The sequence below is a fragment of the Vidua chalybeata genome, chromosome 1, assembly GCF_026979565.1.
Source record: "Vidua chalybeata isolate OUT-0048 chromosome 1, bVidCha1 merged haplotype, whole genome shotgun sequence".
NCBI lineage: Eukaryota > Metazoa > Chordata > Aves > Passeriformes > Viduidae > Vidua > Vidua chalybeata.
Window position 1 is genome coordinate 124,909,439 of NC_071530.1, and position 21,544 is coordinate 124,930,982.

The window sequence follows — 21,544 nt, forward strand, 5'->3', positions numbered from 1 at the left end:
CTGTAAAGCAAAATAAGTGACAGGCTAACTGAGATCTTTTATCCCCCACCTAATCACACAATAAGATTTACAATCAGGAAGACACCTGAGTGAATTTTCTTTTGCTTCATAAAGCTTTCCTCCTAAATGTCATTAAACTATTACAAGAAAACGTGAAGCCGGTGTATGGATAGTGCTGGTTTCCAAATGCAATCAAAGCTGTTCGTGTAGATGTAGAAAAGATGCCGCATTAGCGTAATATGTTTCTTTCCTTTAGAAAACTGTCATACTGCAAGTTTACGTTTTCATTATTTATAAAGACATACTGTCCCCACCACTTATACAAAAATAAATACCAAATTTAAGGAAAAATTCTTAATATTATACATCTCAATAGAGCAAGAATTTATTCTAGAATATGAATATCTGCAATATTAGTTATTGTAATTTTCCTTTCAGGACATAGTTCTTCTATCAGTCAAGCAACTGAGAAATTGATGGGAATTGCGTCTTTGCAATGGAAGACAGATTCTGGCATACCAGTAATTTAAAAAGAAAACTTGCTTTAATACCATGCTTCTAAAAATACTGGGGTTTTTTTGTTTGTGAAAATTTATTGACTAACTAAAATAGGATTCTGTGTCTTCTATAAATAGAACATCATTATCAAGATACTCCAGAATAATATTTCCTCCATTGTACAGTGGATAGTCTTTATCAGATAGCCATGTTTCCAGTGTGTGCTCAAATGGCAAGGCTTCTCCAGAGGCAGTATGGCATAATCGCAGTTTCTGTAAGACAAATAGGACAGAAATTAACACCAAGATTTGTCTATCCAAGATGGAAGAAGTGGGGTGGGAGAGGCACAAAAGGCTAAAGAAAAACTAAAACCAAAATGCAAAAACCTGGAAAATGTTTGTTATTGCTGACTTACCTGGGATGTTGATTTGTTGTTGTCATTTTTAAGGCTTGCTAAGGAAGCTGCAAAATCCACTACTTTGCCAATACTCCACTTACTGCAAAAGAACATGGGTTTGCTTTTCTCTTTGTTCCCTTTTGGTAAAAATACTTGAAAGTAAATTCTTTCTGTCTAGAAAAACATGAAAAATAAGACAAAAATTAAAACAATTGATGAAGACACAATGCCAAGGCCTCACAGAGGATGTCATCTTTTCTGGGGACCAAATGAATTGTGGGCAGGAAATAAGCCTCCTGATTCACTTGGCAAATTAATTATGTTGGAATTCTCCCTTGAGCACCCGAGGGGTGGTGTTACACCTGTACTGGAGATAAAATAAGGAAGGCTTAAGGAAAGCTTCTGCTTGTGGTAAAGTTGATGGTCTTACCACTCTGGCAGGATTTAATCAACAGTTTGCTGACACTCCCATGCCCTCTGCTGTGCAGTCTGACAATGACATTCATGAAAAAGAAAAAATCCAGGAATCCTAGGACAATCATGGAGTTGCCTGCGTGTTCCACATGTCCTCAAAGCAATGGTGCAGTCAAGAAATGGAATGGTCCACTAAAATGAGCTTTAGGGCAAAGTTTCCTTATGGGAAAATGGGGTAAAGCCCTACTTAAAGCTGTTTGATGTTTAAAATAACCAGTAGACACCCATCAGATGCCCAGTGGAAGAAGCTCATTTTCCTGCTCTCCAACCAGTAAAATGTCTAATAAACCCCCTACTGTCAGACCTCTCTTTTTTCAGGGTGACAATGTTCTTATTAACTACTACCCTTATGAAGTTTAAAATACCTGTCTGTCCCTTTACTAACTCCCAAAATAAAGGGCACATGAAAAACTGTTTCTAGATGGGGACTGCATTTACCTTCACAGAGATTTGGATAATTCCCAAGAATGGGTAATTTCTTATCATTTCAGGAAATGAGTGAAACTTGGACAGATTTTTTTGGCCTGAACAAACCTGGAGTATGCTCAAGGAATCATCACTTTACCTTCGTAGAAACCTCAGCTGTAAAAAGATGATCACAATACCCACTGTATTGTACTGATTGCTATCTGTACCTCCTTCCTCCCTGTTTCACAAATGGGATGATAATTGTGTTATGCAGTTTATGAAAATCATTTCTCACATGGGTTTTTTACAAATACAAATGGTTTTGTATATACAACACCCTCAATTTTCAGATGCTAATTCTGGGTGAGTAGTTGAATCTGCAGCTGAAACATCTTGGTACCAATCCCAGTTGGCATACTCATCCCTCTACACCCTCAAAATTAGCAAACTAAAACACTTAAGGCACATTCTTATGATAAGACTTACATTGTCCACTGCAATGCCCCAACATATGAATTCAGTCTTGGTGGGAAAACCAAGCAATTACATGTTTCAGGGCTAGATGATCTGAAATATTGATATTGCTAGCCAAGTATTAAGATTTGATGCTATCTGCAAAAAGGGTCCAGTTTATGAACAACAAGCTATAAAATTCTGTGCTGCACTACATATAGAATTGTGCTACAGTGATTCTAGAAATCCTGTTCTAGTCTAATAATGAAATTCTATGCTCTGTTGATCATTAGACTTGCTAAAATAATAAGATTTGATAAACTTAGTGCTCTCATCTTTCTGCCAAGAATCCTCAAAAGACCCCATTTATCCCTGCAGTGCTGTGTGACAGCCATGTGGCAGGCAAACACATTTCTGCTATGAAGTAATAGAATTTAATTCCACTGCTCCAAACTCCACACAGACATCTTATAACAGACATAAGACTAGTGAGACTATTTTTGGGTACCAGGCTGAAATGTACATTTAAGGGGTTGTGGTCTTGCAAAATTAAATTCAAAATCAAGCTGAGGGAATTCAATGAAGATCAAACAATTTAGAAATCTTCAGTTCCTTTGAGAATTCAATTATTGAAAACAAACATCACTGACCTGAGGCAAGGACTTGTCCCCACATGCATGCATTTTCAGTTTCATTAATGCCACTTTTGCTGCTGTCTCACTGTTTTTGGCTCCTTTACGTTTTTTGCTTTTCACTTCATCACTCTTTTTAGAATCTGAGAACAATATTATTCCTGTTAATGTCATCATTCTGACCATTTCATGACACAGACCCACTTAGTCTGTTGGGTCTCATTATATTGCCCAGGATCCCATCCCTTTTTGTGTCTGTTCATATTTTCCCAAAGTCATGTATCAGCATTTTTTGTTCTAGCAGAATTCCTTTACATTGAAAGGTAGATGAGCATTATCACCATGTAAACACAGGCTACAAAAGCCAAATAGATACAAATTCTGAAGTTTCTACACCTGTGGCCATAACAGCGTTCATATGGCAACATTTCAGGTCCTCCTTTCTACACATAACCCCACTGGCCAGCTGGTCAGTGCTTTATTCTCTCTCCTGTTTCTTCTCTTTCCCATCCTAGAGCTTGTTTAAAACCTGCGAAACATTACATGGTAGAATCAGACTTTTCTGGGCATCTTGATTGTGTAGGTGTGATCCCAGCAGATTGACATACACATCCAACACAACTGCATTGTTTGCACGTGGATTAATACATAAATAATAATAGCTAGGTACAATTCATTATAGTACAGGACTTGTAGAATGACAACAAGACAATAATTCTGAAAGCAACCTGCACCCTATTTAATCTTTAGAGATTCTCCTTGTACTGTTGTTTTGGCTCAGTTTAGATGAACAGTATTAAATGTTGACATGTAAGTTTAGGGCTATTCAACCAAGGAACTCCCATGCTTTCTTCTTATTTGGTCAAACCTGACCCCTCAAAGGAAGTCAGAAACTCAAATAGTGTTCTGAAAAATATATAAGAAAAAGAATATATGTGCCTCTGTGCTTGCCTATAATATCTTGAACAAGCTGCTGAGTGGCAGCCATTCGAGGTTTCGGTGTGTCCAGCTTCTCACATTCATGGTCTGATTGATGACGATGTCTGTAAACAACAAAGTAAAACTTCTATTGCATTTTCCATACATTAGTGAATGAATATTGATGTTTAAACACTCTGCTCCACTCACCTGAGACAAAAATGTTTTCCACAGTAAGGACATAACACTGGCAAAAGCTCCTTTCCATTGCAGTCCTTGTATGAGCATGGGTAAGATCTGTGCTGATCAGGTTTCACAGAACTGTTTCTTACATTCACCTAGGAGTACATACAACATATTTTGTGTAAATAAACAGATACTATAGATATAAGTTACCAACCCAGCTTTCTCAAAGATCTGTGCGATCTCTCCATTCTATGGGCAAACCTGGCCGAGCTATTCTCTCCTACTTTTGCTCTGGTTATGTTTAGCTCAGAGGTTGAAGAAGAACTGTCATCCTACTCAAAGTCAATTTACTTCTGACAAGAAGAAAAAGAGTAGATTCATTTTTTTCAAGCCTTTTACATTCTCAGTTAAATAATTCATACTTATATACCATATGCATTCATCTAGTCTGAAAACACAGAGTTAAGTTGCATGGAATTTTAATTTAAGGCTGTCATATATTATTAGATTACCTCAGAACACCCATGAGCATCCCGGCTCCTGTGCTGAAGGCTTTGCGGAAAAAGAAAATATCACACTGTTATCAATGTTCCAGGAAAAAAACTTACATGTGAAAACATTTAAGTGTTTAAAGAGTAATCTGACAAGTTTTTTCATGGAAAAATTCAATTAGATAATGAAGCTTCTCCAAAGTTTGTTCTATCCTATGCATTTCACTTCTTGGATAGATCATATTCTTTGTCAGAATGTAAAACATTTGGCTTTTGGAAGTTATGCTTCAAAATAAACAAACCATTTCAAGAGAATGAAGACATTAGCATGTGTAAGAGTTCAGTTCAAATAAACTGAAAAAACAGACTGCTTGTCTGTTTTAATGGATTATCAAACTTCTTCCATAATGGCAGAAATCCCTTGGAAGCTTCTGATATGTTAGAAGTGAAATTTGCCCCAATCTCTGAGTTTCTCTCAGCTGCCCTCTGCTAATCTGAAGTGTAAATCAAAGTGGAGGACCTGATTTCAACCTTGCAAGAAACCTCAACATTTTTTCCAAGAAGAAAATATAATCAGCTTTGTGACAAGGTCATCCATTTAGTTGACACTGGGAAGCCAGCAGATGTGGTGGTTTGCATTTTAGCAAAGCTTTTGACACTGTCTCTCAGACTGTTCTTCTGGACACAAGGTCCAGCACACAACTAGACAAGTCTGTAGTATGATGGGTGAGCAACTGGCTGATGGTTTGGCCTCAGAGAGTCACAGTTAATGCAATTGCTTCAATCTGGTGGACACTGGAGCTCCCCAGGGCTCCATTTTAGTGCCAGTGCTCTTTAATATTTTTATAAATTATCTGGATACATGTTATGGTTGCCAACCACTGTAAACCAGGAAAAGCTGTCAATTCTCTTGAGGGTGGAGAAGTCACACAGAGAGATTCTTGATAGACTGGAGAGTTGGGCAGTCACCAACTGTATGAAATTTAATGAGAGCAAGTGCAGGATTCTTCACTTGGGATGAGGAAATCCTGGTGACCAGCATACAACATGAGAAAATGGAAAGGAGCTGTGTAATGAGAAGTTCAGGTTGAACATTAGGAAAAGATTCTTAGAGAGGGTGGTTGGGCAGTGGAACAGGCTCCCCAAGGAATGGTCATGGCACCAAGCCTGTTGGGAGTTCAAGGATTGTCTGAATGACACTTAGTCATATGCTTTAGTTTTAATCCTGTGAGGAGTAGGGAGTTGTAGGGAGTTGGACTTGTTGACTCTTGTGGGACCCTTTCAACTTGAGATACTCTGTGATTCTGTGAACTTACCAAAAGATACCTGAACAGCCATCACATAAAAAGGGAAGAAAATCTGAAATAAAGAGATTTGGTTTTAGTTAAGACAACATGGTTGTTGCTTTGTTAATAGTTTATGGCTTAATTTTCACATGATTAACTTTTGCTTACCAACATCACAGGGTAGGCTATGTTACTTAGCAACTGCATCTACACTTTAGCTAGAAGTGGCTTTTGTTAACTCCCCTTATTAGTATTACAAAAAACCATATGAGCAGGTAAATTATACTTACATACATTCCAGAAGCTGGAATTAGGCTTTAAATTCAATTTTTTTTCTATATCAAGCTATGACATTGGAAGATATGGCTAGCTATCAAAATTACTAGTTATGTTAAAAACTGAATTTATTGTGAGACCACTCAGAACACTATTTACTAAGAGTGGAGAATTTACATTTTTTTTTAATGGGCTGCCAACTGGAGGAGATGCTGGCTCTTCGGAAGGGAGAGTATCTCCTCCACTGCCCCTTCTTCACATCGTATCATACATACTGTCCTTGGGTGATTAAAATTGCACACACTTCCTAAGACTCTGTACACATCCCCTGCCTATGTGTAAGAATTTATGCCTACATAAATTCTTACACATAAAATCACTTCACCGTCTGCTGAACTCCACCACATCATTAATGGCAGCAAATGCCAGGTCCAGCCCACTACTCTGCTTCTCCATCCTTCGGATTTTATGCTGACAGACCACCATGCAACTGGACCACACAACTCAGGTCACGATCATCTCGATCCCTTCATCTGAGTGATCTCTCAGAAAGTTTTCTGTATAGGCGGTTCTGCTGCTTCTTTCTGAGAGGTTACACTTCCAGTCACACTCTCCGAGATCACTGACGGCAGCAAGTGTGAGGAAGGGGCAAGCGGGCTATTAACCACCCAGTGACACAACCGAGGTGACAGGCGCTGGCACTGGACTATGCAGGGCTGCAGCAGCACAGAGGACTCCCCGATCGGGGGGACACCGCTCGCAACCCCGCACCGTTCCCGGCCCACCATCCCCGTCTCCGCCGGGACCCGTCGCGCTCCCCCTTACCGAGCTGGCGGCACTCGGGCACCCCGCAGTGCTGCCCCACCTCCAGCTCCGCCATGTCGGCGGCACGCAGGAGGCGGAGAAGTGGCGGGGCGGGCACGGCCGCGCTGCGGAGGGGCCGGCGGGACCGGCCCCGGGGCGGGCTGGGCAGAGGCGGGGCCAGAGTCGGTGGGGACCCGCCCGCGCTGGGCTGAGCCTGAGCTTGAGCCCGCCCCGCGGGCTAGGAGCGGTGGGGATGCCGGCGGGACCGGCTGCATCACTGGACTCAGGGTAACCTGCTCTGAGCAGCCCGTGTCGGCCCAAGCCTTAGCCTTCAGTGGGCCCAGAGCGGCGGCTGGTGCGCCTCGCGCTATTTCAAAGGGAAAAAAGGCATGATTTGTGTCGCTATTTGCGTCGTCCCATGGTGCAGAGCCTGGTTCCCGGAGGCAGTGCGGAGGTAGCCCGACTTCCCGAAGCACTTCGTGCACCCTGCAACCTATTGGTGCCACTGAGGTTTCCTTAGGGGCGCACCCCCCACTTTTGTAAAAAAACACATTCCTTTAGAATTCAGTGTTATTTTTCCAGTCCTGACCCGCGTGCACGCCTGTGCCCGAGGGTGATGCCCTCCCAAACCACCTTCCTGCGGCATGTCTCCAATTCCTTCCTTCGAAGGAAAGACTGAGAGAGTTGAGCTTTTTCAGCCTTGAGAAGAAACGACTGAGAGGGGACATCACCAATGTCTACAAGCATCTTACGGGAGGGTGCCAAGAGGCTGGGGCGAGGTTCTTCTCCGTGGTTCCAAGCAATAGGACAAGGCAACAGGCAGAAACTGACGGCACAGGGTTTTCCACCTGAATACAAGGAAGAACTTTTTTATTGTGTGAGTGACCACGCAATCGAACAGGTTGCCCAGAGAAGTTGCGCACTCTCCCTCCCTGGGAGATACTGAGCCACCTGGATGCAATCCTGTGCCATGTGCTTCTAGGATCACCCTGCGTGAGCAGCGGGGATGACCCAATGTGCATTCTGAGATTCTGTGACGGGAAAAAAGTTAGGGGGAAAGCACAAACTCGCAGCCCCCTCCTCAGCGCCGGCCCGGCTCGGGACCCTGCGGCTGCCCCGCGGAGCTCGCCGGCTCCTCCCGCCGCTCTGCCCGGCTCTGGCTGAGGGCAGCGGCAGCTCGGCCTCCGCGGAGCCGCCCCCGGGCCCGCCCCGCCGCCAGGTGCCGTGCCGCCGCCGCCCGTGGGCTCAGGAAGTGCTGTCACGGCGTGTGCCGGGCGGGGAGATTCCTGAGGACCGGGCTCGCCAGACCTTTCTGTCGGCGGGCGCCGAGCTGGGATCGCCGCCATGAGCAAGATCTCCAAGTTCTTCAAGGGGGGCGGCTCGGCCGCCTCCAAGGGCCGCGGGGGTCCCTCGCCGCAGGAGGCGCTGGCCCGGCTGCGAGAGACGGAGGAGATGCTGAGCAAGAAGCAGGAGTACCTGGAGACGCGGATCGAGCGGGAGCTGGCGATAGCCCGGCAGCACGGCACCAAGAACAAGCGAGGTGAGTGCGGGCCGGGCCCCGTGCGGTTAAATCCCGGGGCTGGAGCGCCCTGGGTACGATGGGTCTCGCCGGGAATGTGGCTGCGCCGCGTCACCTGGCCCCGCAGGTGTGCAGTGTGGTTCGGCTGTGGGCTCCGAGCAAGTATCACCACACTCGAGGCTAGATGGTGGTTTTGGCATCGATTAGTGTTTAATGAACTGTGGATTCATACAGCGGGATGGGAATTTGTTATTCCTCACAAATTTACTGTCTGTGGTTTCCTGTGCGATTCTCCTATTCGTGCTTTGCACCACAGTCGATGCAGGTACTGGCTGGATACACGGAGGGCAGAGTACTGCTGCTCAGCAGGGGAGGGAATCGCTGTTTGGGGGCTCAGCATTGGCTGGGCAGGTGGCGAACGAGATGAAGGATGTGCAGATCTCCTGTATAGTCACGAATCAATGCACATTATCCCCGTTGCTGACAACTGAGCAACAAAATGATGCAATGATTTGTCCAAATAATGTAAGAAGCATATGTACAACCAAAAAAAGAATGATAGCTTAGAGCATTAGTGACTACTGTTAGCTACAAAGGAGAGGATGCTAAGGGGTCAGAAGGTCTGGCTTCTATGTATACTGATGTTGTCACCCCTGGGAAGCAAATGATGGTAGTCAGTGTCTTGGGTATATACAGGCCTCAGAGAAACAAGTTAATTACTTCCTGAAGTTGCATAGAGGCCTATTTGACCTGTATTTTAATTTAAATGCTTAATAACAGAAGAAGAATATTTTGAATTAAAGATCTGTGATGTAACAAGAAAGTAGGTCTTTTGCCTGCTTGTTCTGTTACTCAGTAATTTAAAAAACAGTGCCTGTAACTTTGAACTTGTGTTAGAGGTGTCCTGGTTGGCCCTCTAATGTATTTGTAATACTTTAGCATTTAATAATTATTAGCAAAAAGCAGTTTAACTAAACTAACTTTTAGTTAAAATGGATTTAAAATTGTGGGTCAAGATGGGAGAGATTTGAAGGCACAGTCGAGGGAGTAAACTCAGTTGAGTGCTCAACTGTGACAGCTGCTCAAGAGGATGGGAGCTGTCACAATTGTCCCAGCCTCACACTTTCTATTCCCCTGGCTTCAGCTAGAGTGTCTCCTGGTCCCTTGTCCAGGTACTGGCACCTCTGTACTGTCACAGTGAGCTAGTTCAGGAAGATGATCCAGCTGGAAGCTAATTTGCTATGGAACAAAGTGACCAGGTGGCTTCTGGGACTGAATTCATTGTGCAAAAGCCTGAGCTGCAGGGCTGGTACAAGCAAACAGGTTGGTTCCTATGACTGTAGCAATTCCTGGTTAAATCCAGACATGCTGGTCTGAAACTTCATCCCAAACCTGAAATATAAGCTGGCACATTTGCAGAAAGAAGAAGCATTTCCTGCCTCGCTCCTGCCCTTGTGCTGCTCCCTTCCTTTCCCTTCGCAGAGCTCCCTGAAGGGTGTGTTTCAGAAAGCTGGATATTGTAAAATATTGTGGTTTTCTTTGTTTGGGTTATTCTTTTTACCCAGGATGGCTTAAGTTTCACTTATCCAGTTGACCTGGTAGCTATATGAGTGTTTGTGCACCTGTGAAGATAGAGTGGGGCACAGACAGGAATGAGAATTTGTTGGGAAAAGGTGGATCTGCTTCATCTTTAACTCAGCTGGTTGATGGTGGTTTCAGGTGTGTGTTGGCCTTTTGCTTCAGGCATGCAGCATTTGATATCTGAAGCTTTTCTCCCAGATCATTGTTTCCACTGCAGTGCTCAATATGCAATTGCCCTAGTTTTTTTATCTATTAAATTGTTCATGGAGCCGTATTGCAAACTGTAGTGTTGAGCTGATTGTGGTTAAAAATAACTGCCTCCTATTTTGTCATTTGCTCAGGGAGGAACAGTTAAGAACAGTAAAGAGGCAAGAGTAGAGCTGAAAGTGCAGTGAGGCAGTTTTTATTCATGCCAAAAATGGTTCTAAAACCAAAATGGGGTAACCTAAGTACAGTCAGAGGAGAAACAATATGAACTATACATTGTTTAAAGTATAACCTTGCTGTGCCAAAGTGGTTAAATTTAGCAGGATAGTCAGTGAACTTAAATCCCCAATAATATGTCTTCATTTGATATGTCAATTGCTTTACAGTTTAATTACTGTTGATTTACATTGACATCATATTAGCTAGTGTGTAGTACTGTATAGCTCAGAGAAAATCTGTGCTAACTACCATCTATTGTAACATTATGTAAACATATATACAAATGAGAGAATAAAGGTTTTAATCTACACTGCCTTGTTGACATGAGTGTTTTGGAGGGATGTCACTGCTTATTTTTAATGTAGGGGTTTTTTTTCTTCATTGCATCTGCGTAGAAGGCTATGGAAACTAAAATGGAGCTGTCTGCAACTGGAGCAAGATGTATCTAGGGATAGAAAATGCACCAAATTAGCATGATCACACTTGATCTTTTGGTGCATGAGTCTGAGTCAGTTGCACCAACACAAGAGAGAGCAGATTCAAGCACCAGCAATTTCTCATGACTTCATATGACTCTTGAATGGGTTTCATGTGACATCAGTAGGCTTAACTTGATTTAAAAGCTGTAATGCATTATCTATGCCATAGATGTGAAACATCACTGAAATACTCCTGGCTTTTCCTTTATGGAGTATCTCTGCAGTTCCTGTACCTAATCTGAAATTAGCTATACTTTTGATGGGATGCATTTCCAGCATTCCCCATTAATATCTGATTATAGCTTGACCACTCCAGGGTTTTTTGTTTGCTGAAATTCCTCCTGAAGAGGTTATGTCATGAGAAGCAATATTTTTTTTCACAGTTAGCACTGAATTCTAATGTCTCTCCATTCCAGGAACAAACTCTTTTAAAATTTCTTGCTGTACTTTTTGGGGGCTTCTCAGTATAAGCTAGTGCGTAGCTGCCAACTCCATCTACATATTGGCTTTTCTTATCCATTATTTTGAAGGACATAATTTAAAGAACAGGAAGTGATACTGAATATTTGAGAACTTTGTTTAAAAGAAAATGTGTTTTCTGAAGCATGCCTGTAATTGTGAAAATAACATACACATGAATGTGTGTTGTTTCAGCCCAATGTCCTTCACAGATCCTAAAAATATAAAAAAAACTCAATAAAAACAATGAAGTTAAGCCATCCAGAATAGGATTAAATCTTAACCATAAAGAACCACATAGTACTACTGAGGACAAAACCTATTAAGAAAGTGGGAAAAACAGGGAGGGTTTCACAAGTAGATGCTGCTAAACGTGTGTTATGTTTGGGCAGGGCTCATGTAGCCGTGTAGCATTCCTTTTCAGTGAGTTGGGTGTAACCAGGAGGCTGTGGAGGCCAAAAAATGATGTGGTAGTTGTGTGTTATGATGGACAGGACAGTCATGCCTACGGCAGGCTGTGGGACAGGTTGGGAGTGAGGGTTTCTGGCAGGGACATAAAGGAAAGCCCTTGATGTGTCTTTGCTCTGTGAGTTACAGTGATTGTTCTCTGACTTTCATGATCACATTGAAGTGTCTTGCTGTGAACTGGAATACTTATAACTGGTCCAGCTAATTATTATTCTTGATTTAGCCTCTCAGTTGTAGCTGCATGTGGCTTCCTCCACAAGGCTTTAAGGACTGTGAGTGCTGATAATGAGCCTAATTAGGGTCCTATGATTTTTATGGCCTCAGCAGCATTGCCCTCTGTTGTCCCTGGAGTGAGGGAGATAGAAGCTGCAGTCCATGAATCCCTTGCAGGCCTGAGGCAGAGTTTTGTGAGTTGTATCCAACAGTGAGATCTGGTATTTTCACAATCATGTTACATCTTCAGAAGAAACACTCTTTTCCTACTTTAGTAGTTTCATCATGGTAATTATGAGGATTATTAGACAACTGTTTTATTTCTGCTTGAGAAGATGGTGAGATCATTGGTGCTTTCTGTACTGATGGGTGTTGGCAGTAGGCTTGACTGCTTGATTAGGTAAAGGTGGTATTACTGCACTGTTGCTTTTCAGTCTGATCTGTCATGAAACCATGAAAAGGGTGCACAACTCTTCCTATGCAATTACTTCTGTTTTTCCTTTTGAAATCTGGATATTCAGTGTGGCCAGGATTCTTATTGCCCGGCTGGCCATTTCTGCTTCCTTACTAAAGTGTCAGCATTGTAGCAAAACTGGAAAAGTGCCCTTCTGTATAAAAGGAGTTCATTAATATGCAAACTTAAACTGACATAGTCTTCTCCGGTTCCAGACACCTTGACTATAAAATAAAAACTCATATTAAAAGCAGTGGTTCCTAATCTATGAGCTGTATCCTGCTTACTGGATTCAGGAGTACAGGAAATGTGCTAAAGCCCAGCCAAATGCTGACATTAAAAATTTCAAGAGTTGAATTGGCTTTTTTGGAGCACAAAAGAAAAAGTGTATGAGACTGCTTTTGTGTTTTTTTCCTGGAGAAGCCCTCCACCTCTTCCTGAATGAACTGATGTTAATTACACTTGCTTCCTCAGACTCTACCTCTGCTCAAACTCATCCTTCCCAGGCTGTCTTCCTTCTTTGAGATCTTTGGAATGGGGAACACCATTTTTCAGTGCCATTCTTAGACCTTTAGTGAAGTGAGTTTGTCTTCTCTGCTCAATTTCATTATATTTTAATAGATACTTTCTTCTCCAGTTTGGTAATTACAATGTGGTAGCATTATAAAGCAGAAGCATTTCAGTCCTGTAAGACTTACACACAAATTTAAAAACGCTTGTAATATGCAGTAGAAAAGCACTAAAATTCTAGGTACTTTGTAAAACACAGGAAAATAGATTTCAAATAACAAGGAAATTCTCATAAATTAGTGATAGGAGCTACTGTAGCAAAACAGTCTGCAATAAAGGGCATTCATTTAACACAAATCAGGAAAATCATATAGTGTGGTGTGAGAATGTATAATGCTTTGGTTGATAAGGAAGGAGTATGAACTTATTTCCTATGGGCTGCTTTATCCTATAAGTAAGTGACTGGTAAAACTAAAGAGAAGGAAGATAATATCTTGCACCACAATAATTAGGAAAAGCTGTTTATGAATAGCTGAAGTCGCAGAGAGTTTAGCTTCTCCTGTGTTTTCTTGATTTGGGTGTGGTTTAATTAAATGATCTTCAGGATTTTGAAAACAACTGCTTTGTGTGTAACTGAGGAAATCAATTTTCTCTGTGAGCAGCCAATAATAACAGCACCATTGCAGAGCCCCATTTCTGAAGAACACTGACTAGAAAGACTGCCCCCTGGTAGATGCTTGCTCCAGCTGAGTGCTCCTCAGTCCACAGGGCCTCAGAGTCTTCTCTGGCCCAGCTGGTGTTATGCACAGTTTCAGACTGTTACCTTTGTCTGGAGTCTCTAGCTTCCTTAACTAAGAATCCAGGATCAAATGTGATCCAATGGAAGCTAAGAAAGGAAGTGGCTGGTGTCTTAACTCTACCAATACTAAGCATAAATAAGTAAGGAAATAATAAGTAGGTAAGCATTGTTTGGGATTAAATAAAAATTAAGTATTTTAGAATTGCCGATGAGAATTTTACAATTCTTACATTTGCCATGTGCGTGACATCATTTGGTGTTTGTGCAACTTCTTCAGAATATGCATATCTTTGAACCATCCACCAAAACATCAGAAAATCTTGGATTTGAATGCTGTGATTAATCTATTGGGATTGTGGTTTGCTGTCCTGAAACATCTCACTGCCGGTGGTGGAAGGCATCTTAGCCTGTGTGAATGCCTGTCCTTGTGCAGCTCATGATGAGCAATTTTGATCATGTTGATTCAAGCATTTGTCAATGAAGCATTAATTTTTTTAGGATGCTGTTACACACCATAAATCTTTGTGCCCTCCTTGGGGGAATCCCAAATTTCATTTGAAAAGTTGTATCCCAGTGTCAAGGTTCAGTGTTACTGGGCATGGGCAATTTTAACAGGATCGCAACAGTAGCTGCTGCTGTTGGTGGAGTTTGGGGGTGCCTCAGAGCTGCTGGGGCTTGTAAGTTCTGAATCTGTTTAAAAAATTAAATTTAGGAGACAAGGGAAGGAATGGGGTGCTAATAGCATTGAAAGAAATCAAACAATGGGTTAACTCAGTCCCTTGTTTTGTTTGGGGGTTTTTTTAGCCTGGCATATGTAGTTTGGAAAGGACTGTCATCAGGAAATGCTTGTGGCAAAATCGTGTGTGTTCCACACCCTGAGGCCAAGAGAAAGTTCTTTTCTCCTCATGCTTGTCAAGTGCGTTTATTCTGGTAATGATTTACTCTGGGTAGAGTACGCTGATCATAACTTAATGAATATAAAAGACTAATCTTGACAATTTACAAAGATAATGGGGTGTAGCTGAATTTGACTGTGTCTGTTTCTACAAAGTTCTTTATGTTTTTAAATTATAAGATTTAAAGATCACGTTCCTAAATGATTGTTAAGAAATAGATGAGCTAAAAGCTGGAGAAATGCAAATCCTCCTCTGATCTAACCCATCTGCCTAGCTGGGCCATTTGGGCCCTCCACTGCACTTCACAGTTATTGCTGCTGAGACAAAGTTTAGAAAGTGCCATTGGTGCAGTTGTGGTTATCATGGCAGATCTTCTTACACTGTCTTCCTTAGGTTTTACTTACATTTTGCTGCTTATTCTTTTATTCTCTCTTTGCTTCCTCCCTTCTGACTTCTCTCTGATGTTTTTCTTTTTCCTTCCCATCTTGCCTGCTTTGCCTGTGTGCACAGGATGGAGTTCAAGATCTCCCACAGTGGAGGAAGAAGCTGCTTTTCCTTGTGGTGCTAGAAGGAGTTAATTTAAAAGAGGCTTCCCAGCATGTTCATGCAACAGCCTGTTGGTGGTTAACAGGCTGCCGATCTGGTGTGGTCAAAGTTTGTCTCCCTCATAGTAAGGTAGGAGGGTGAGAATTATAAATTCTGCAGGTCAGCTTGGTGCTGAACTACTTGTCCTTGCATTTGCTATGAAAACACACAATGCACTTTGCCTCTTCCCATTCCAGCTGCCTTACAAGCACTGAAGAGAAAAAAGAGATATGAGAAACAATTGAATCAAATTGATGGGACACTTTCGACTATTGAGTTCCAGAGAGAGGCGTTGGAAAATTCCCACACCAACACAGAAGTACTCAAGAATATGGGTTATGCTGCACAAGCTATGAAAAAAGTACATGAAAATATGTAAGTGTTTTCTAGTAGCTTCCAAGTTGAACTTATTAACCACTATCAAATTATTCCATTACTATAGACTGTTGTATCAAGTTAGATAGTTTTGACTTCATTTTTGGTTTGGGCATTGAATGTCAGGAGTGCTATTAGTGCTATAGTGTTATATTTGGCAGAAAAATATTTTTCCTAACAATAAATCTAGAAGGAAGTTCACTTAACTGGTGAGATCTGGTTTTTTTTCAGTCGGTCTTGGCAATGGAGAGTGGCCTCTGCCCTTGGTTTGTCTAGAAGAAAATTTAGTCATAGAAACTAGGTGGACTCTTTTCCTCAGAATCCATAAGCTGGACTGTGGGATTCAAAGTACTAATTAAATGCACTCCCTTTCCCCACCCACCCCCCCCACCCCCAAAAAAGAACTTTTTTTTTTTTTTTTTTCATATGTCCTATGTTGTTTCAAGGGGTGTTTTTCTGCCTGAATAAACAGAGTTAAATCAGAAGGGTTGTTCTGGGAGAAATAAACAGGAACTGAAACAATAATGAAGTTAACAATAAGGGGAAACCTTTAAATGGGGTACAATTCTGTTAAGTTCTCCCCAGTTCTGGTGAAAGCTTAACATCAAAAAGATCCATAAAATCATAGAATAATTTGGGTTCAAAGGGACATTTAAAGATAATCCTGTCCAAACACCCTGCAGTGAAGAGAAACATCTTAAACTAGATCAGGTTGCTCAGAGTCCATCCAACCTGACCTCAGATGTTTCTAGTGATGGGGTATCCACCATTTCTGGGCAACTTGTGCTGGTGCTTCACCACTCTCTTTGTAAAAAGCTTCTTCCTTGAATCAAATCTAAATTGACCCTCTTTCGGATTAAAGCTGTTACCCCCTGCCCTCCACAACAAGCTATGTAAATGTTTATCCCCATCTTTCTTATAAAGCCCCTTTAAGTACCAGAAGGCCTGCAAAGATGCTGACCTTGGGGATCTACCCATGGGCTGTGATTGGCTGGCAGAGGTATGAGGAGCACAGAGAGAGAGAGAGACACGCTCTGCTGCAGTTTGACTTTTGTTATAATCCTGACATGGAAGTAGCTGGACTGGGTGTAGGTGAGGAAAATTACTCTCTGTGAATTCTGCTGTTTATAGAGTCATTGGCATAAAAAGAAAACAGAGTCTATTCAAGTGAGTGTGTTATGTAGGATTTGAATGATATGTCTTTTAAAAAATGTTTCCATGTTACCTTGCCAGGGATTTGAACAAAATTGATGATTTGATGCAAGATATCACTGAACAGCAAGATGTTGCCCAGGAAATTTCAGACGCTATCTCAAACCGAGCCGCCTTTGGTGATGAGTTTGATGAGGTTAGTACTTCAGGCCTGTGAGTTTTAACTCCATAGTTATTTTGCAGTGCAGTGGTTTGTTTCTCAAGAAGTGCGGATGTGAAATTCCTTAGTTCTAGCTCACTCTATCTAGGACAATTATAGAATTTTATTATAAATATAAAAATTAAATAAAAGCATTATATGTAAAATATATAATGTACTAAATAAAAATCCATAAATGCAAAAATATAAAAAATATTTTTATTTTTGTATCAATTTTAAGAAAAGCATTTTTAACTGCACTCCTGTAGTTATTGTTCTCATTTGAGCCTTGGAAAAAGGTCACTAAAACATATAATTTGTACTACTCCAAGTGGACACTGAAACATATAATTTTTTGTTGCTCCAAATAGACATCCATTTGACTTTAGCCTGTCCATGGCATAGGGACATCCACTTCTGTTCATAATTCTGAATATTTAGACCTTTTTTTTTAAGGTCATTTTTGGTGCAGATCCTTTCCCTGTTGCCCAGACCACAAAAGTAGATTGATAGCTAGAAGTAATACCTGTTGGAGGCAATAAGGTTTCATTCTAAAGCTCTTTTCTTCTGAAACCCCCAAAAGGCATTTAGGACCTTCTCAAAATTTGTTGCAGTAGCTTTCATCCAATGGCCCTGGATTTGATTTTGTACATCTAAACAGGATATAACTTATTTCTTATCCAACCATGGTTGAGGACTCAAGAGTCAAGGTTACTCAAAATTCTTGTAATCTCTGGAATGCAGAGATGGATGTCAAGCTCAATATCACACCCACTTTTGGTTTTTTTTTCAATTTTGTTTCAAAATTGCCAAACACTAAGAATCATTTGAAGAATGTCTTGAATACTCAAACTGTTCACTGTATTCCCAACTAATTTGTTCTTATATTCCCAAATGGACAAAAAAAATATATATATAAATGCTATATTGCACATATTTGCTTGATAGGGAGGAAGAGGAAGTTTCATTCAACAGCTCTAATTTGTTGAAAATAGTAATGAATCTTTGTATTTTGTTCCCATTACCTGTTTTCCTGTATTTCCCCTTTGAATGTAAATTTTCCAAGAAACATTTAGTCATTACTGGCACAAGGAATGAGATTTGGCCTGAGCTTCAAACTACTGAAAAACATCCTGCCACCCCAAACAGCTGTACAGTGTCTTTTCAACACTGCTTAACTTTTTGGAGTCTAGGCTTAATAAGCATGTTGTAGATTGACCTGGAAGTTCCTAAGGGATACCAGTTGAAGCTGGTGTGCATTGTTCCTGTTTGGGAAATAAGTCCCTGTCACTTGGAGCATTGTTGCCAGCTTTTGCATAGAGCCTAATACTTAGAGCACTTGGCAGTAACTGGGAAACCTGGTTTGCAGGCTACTGCACCTTAAGGGTGCTAGAATCAATGACTTAATTGCTGGGATGTAAAATGGTTAATGTTGAAGGATAATATTGAATTTTTTTTGAAGGATGTTTTTTCCATGCATTTGGATGCATTTTCTCTTCACATGTGTGCCGTGGCTGTAAGGAGACCATGGATGCAAGTGATTTCTCGTGCTCCAGACGGGCACAGAAACATGAGTTCCTTCTCCCTGGGTTGGCACAGTGTATGTTTGCCTTAAATTATAAAACCATAAGAAAGTAAATTCAGGTATAAAGTCCTGTGGTGGCTATGCAACTATCATTTTAACTTCTACGCTGATGATAAACAAAGTATAAATGTGTAGGCAAAGCCCATTTCAGTACCTAATAGCTCTTACTTTTTGACACTTACCCCACCCCTCTTCAGTTGTTTTTGCCCATTGTTTCTTTTAAACCATTTTGTCAATGTGGCAGAGGTCCATTTCTCTACATACATGTAACATATAGCTTCCTTTCTTTGGGAAACTTCAGCCGAGGAATAAGTTCCTTGCTTTTTTAAAAAGCATACAGCCTTTTTATTTTTAGCATTGTACAAGTGGATTAGATCATCTGTCCAAATCAGCCTCTGCACCTAAAAGCCCACGAGTGCTGTGTGCTTCAAGAGAGAATAACAGGACCCAGGAGGACAGTTTTGATTCCAGTGCTGCTTTGAAATCACATATAATCCTGGACTTATGTGATAGGGCTGAAGCACAATGTTTAATGACAGTCTGCCTTATAACCAGTGCCTTTTAAAATGGGAGAAATGGCACATTAAAGTTAGAATCCATTGAAGAGTACAGGCTCTAGATTTGGAACAAGCCTGAGGACAGCAGAGAGGCTTTTTACTCCCATATTTGCCTTTTTGGCATGTATTGTACTGCTGTTAGTTTTGTTTTTAAGTCTATTTCTTGTCCTGTTTCTCTCATTGTCCTATTTTCAGTGTTCAATTAAGGTTTATTTAATTGCCCATACTTAGTGAAAATTGCACGTTTAATATGCTGTTTCTTGAGATGTCCTTTCAGGTGTAAACTGTTTTTTCAGTAGTAGTTTGCTTCACGGTGGTTGAATGTGCCCTTGTGTGTAATCACTGACAGAATTTGTAAATAATGTTTTCCTTGAATTTAGGATGAGTTGATGGCAGAATTAGAAGAACTGGAGCAAGAAGAACTGAACAAGGGAATGAGAGATGTCAGGTTGCCAAGTGTTCCATCCACATCGTTGCCTTCTCGTCCTGGTAAAATGCCTGCTTGCTATTTTATATTTCTCACGATTAAGCCATGCTGTGAGAGGGGGAAGAGGAAGAGAGGGTTTCAGATATGCATTTAACTCTGTTATAACTTTTAAAATGTTATAAATTCCTTTTCCTATTTTTTTTATCTGCTTAACAGAAGAAGCAGAGTGGGATTCCACTTTGCTCTGTGAAAGCATTTAGGACCAAACTCTCTGTAGATTTGGGGTGACAAACTTGGGGAACTTGACCTTGCACATACACTGATGAATCTCCTACTGAAATGTAGTAAGATCATTGAGGAATGATCTTTTTTGCCTTTTTTTTTTTTTCTTCTTTTTGGCAATTAAATCCTTAGTCTCTTTCAGTTAGAGTCTGACCTAGATTCCAAATGTTTACGTCATAAAGATCCAGTTTTGCAGGGTAGTGGTTTGATATTTTCTGCTGGTATTTTAATTAGAAATGAAGGAGGCATCAGGAAGTACATATTTAAAGACATATGTTCATTCCTTTGCTTTCTTTGTACTGAACTGGCTTATTCCTAGTATTAAGCTGTAGTTTTATTTTTCTATAGTTCCGCCCTGTTCATTTTGAATTCAGCCAGAGGCAGTCAACTTTTTCTACACTTTTCACTGTCAGTTGAAAGACTTGCTGTGTACTGACATTAGTAAAAGAATATAAATACTTGGACAGCACACAGGTGACACAGGTGGTTTATGGTTTCTGCTACAGAACAGGTTACCTAGACCAGCTCAACTCAGACACTGTGATATGTGTTTCGGCAGATGACACTTAAATCCTGAGAAACAGTTTAAAATGTTCAAGCTGAGACTGTGGCCTCATCTACTGAACTCAATTGCAGAACAGCTAGGAAAAAAAATGATTTAGAAAAGCAGTGAAAATTCAGTCTGTCCATTTATGATTTGTTCATACATTGTCTTCCCAATCCAGATCCAGCTGTGCCAGTTGATATTTTTGTTAAACCCAGACCATCTCCATGTGCTTCACTATTTTAATTTTCTGCATCCATCCGTATGGCTGCTTCAGGCAAGATGAGCTGGTTACAATTATATAGTTCAAGGCTGTGAAAAACTAGCTTATGTTTTTTGAAACTCTCTGCTTACTGTTACACAGCAATAGCAAAGTCAGACCAGTTGATGGATTTATAATGCTTCTAAGTGGAGATGCATGTTGCCCTCCTGATTTTGAAGATGAGGAAACTGCAATGAAGCGAGGCATAGTGACCTTCCCCAGTCACACAGTGAACCTGTGACACTTGCAGAAGAGGGACTGCATCTATGGTCCCCCATGTGCTTCTCCACCCTTAGTCCCTGAAGTGGTAGTGCAGTTTCCTGCACCAGACAGCAGCTCCTGGCCCTGCGGCTGCCTCAGGTGGGAGCCAGCTGGCTGCTGTAAAGGTGCACATGCAGGTATTGGACCCACTAACACTATTCCACTGGTGGCTGCAGAGATGCCAGTCCTGGTGTGCACAGCCCACAGATGGAGGAGGCAGCCTGAGGCTGAACCTTGGCTTTTGGGCATCTAGTTTGCAGGTCAGCAAATGAGGACAATTTGGATGAGGTTTTGGTTTAGTGAATGCAGATGATGTGAGATAGGAGATTTGGGTACAAAGTGTATATGGGACCTGATACAGAGCTGGGAATTGCTGTTGCACCTTTGCTCAGGTGATATCAGCAGTTAACTGATATCACCTGAGCAAAGCAAGTTCAGGAATGTTTTTCTCCGTTTAATAAATTACACCACCCATTAAAATGGGGTGAGTTCATCCAGAGACTTGCATGTGCAGAACCTCTCAGCACTATTTGGAAAGATAGCAGGATGTACAGCTGGCCAGGATAGGTCAGTTTTGCTCGTTTACGTGGTGGTGAGAGAACTGACAGCATTCTTGTGGGCCTTTTCTGGCTGTGACAGCCTTTAGAAATTAAATGTTTTTTCTGTGTGAGTCTTTCAGTAGGAATGA

At 41.3% G+C, this 21,544-nt stretch overlaps 2 protein-coding genes across 3 annotated transcripts in view; one reads left to right on the top strand and one right to left on the bottom strand.

The window, feature by feature from the left end:
* Nucleotides 1–275: 275 nt before the first annotated feature.
* On the bottom strand, nucleotides 276–6,954 carry ZFAND1 (zinc finger AN1-type containing 1). Its single transcript, XM_053964751.1, has 8 exons — nucleotides 6,845–6,954; nucleotides 5,774–5,816; nucleotides 4,479–4,518; nucleotides 3,991–4,118; nucleotides 3,814–3,905; nucleotides 2,881–3,005; nucleotides 914–1,069; nucleotides 276–770 (listed from the first exon to the last, which is right to left on the bottom strand). The coding sequence occupies exons 1-8, from the start codon at nucleotides 6,897–6,899 to the stop codon at nucleotides 600–602; spliced, it is 810 nt and encodes a 269-aa protein (XP_053820726.1). The 5' UTR covers nucleotides 6,900–6,954; the 3' UTR covers nucleotides 276–599.
* Nucleotides 6,955–8,159: 1,205 nt separating this feature from the next.
* The window catches only part of CHMP4C (charged multivesicular body protein 4C), a 37,152-nt gene continuing 23,767 nt past the window's right edge, over nucleotides 8,160–21,544 (top strand). For both annotated transcript variants that reach the window (XM_053941808.1, XM_053941798.1), the window contains exons 1-4: nucleotides 8,160–8,363; nucleotides 15,410–15,587; nucleotides 16,821–16,935; nucleotides 19,461–19,569. In XM_053941808.1, the coding sequence (XP_053797783.1) occupies nucleotides 8,168–8,363; nucleotides 15,410–15,587; nucleotides 16,821–16,935; nucleotides 19,461–19,569 (598 nt within the window). In that variant the 5' untranslated portion in view covers nucleotides 8,160–8,167. The remainder of the gene's footprint in view (nucleotides 8,364–15,409; nucleotides 15,588–16,820; nucleotides 16,936–19,460; nucleotides 19,570–21,544) is intronic.

Bases quoted from the DNA above. Each gene is read 5' to 3' on its own strand.
- ZFAND1 (XM_053964751.1), bottom strand. From the start codon at position 6,899: ATGGCGGAGCTGGAGGTGGGGCAGCACTGCGGGGTGCCCGAGTGCCGC. The intron at 5,817-6,844 runs GTAAGGGGGAGC...TCTTTATTTCAG, and splicing joins GCCCGAGTGCCGCCAGCTCG to ATTTTCTTCCCTTTTTATGT. The intron at 4,119-4,478 runs GTAATCTAATAA...ATGTACTCCTAG, and splicing joins ATGCTCATGGGTGTTCTGAG to GTGAATGTAAGAAACAGTTC.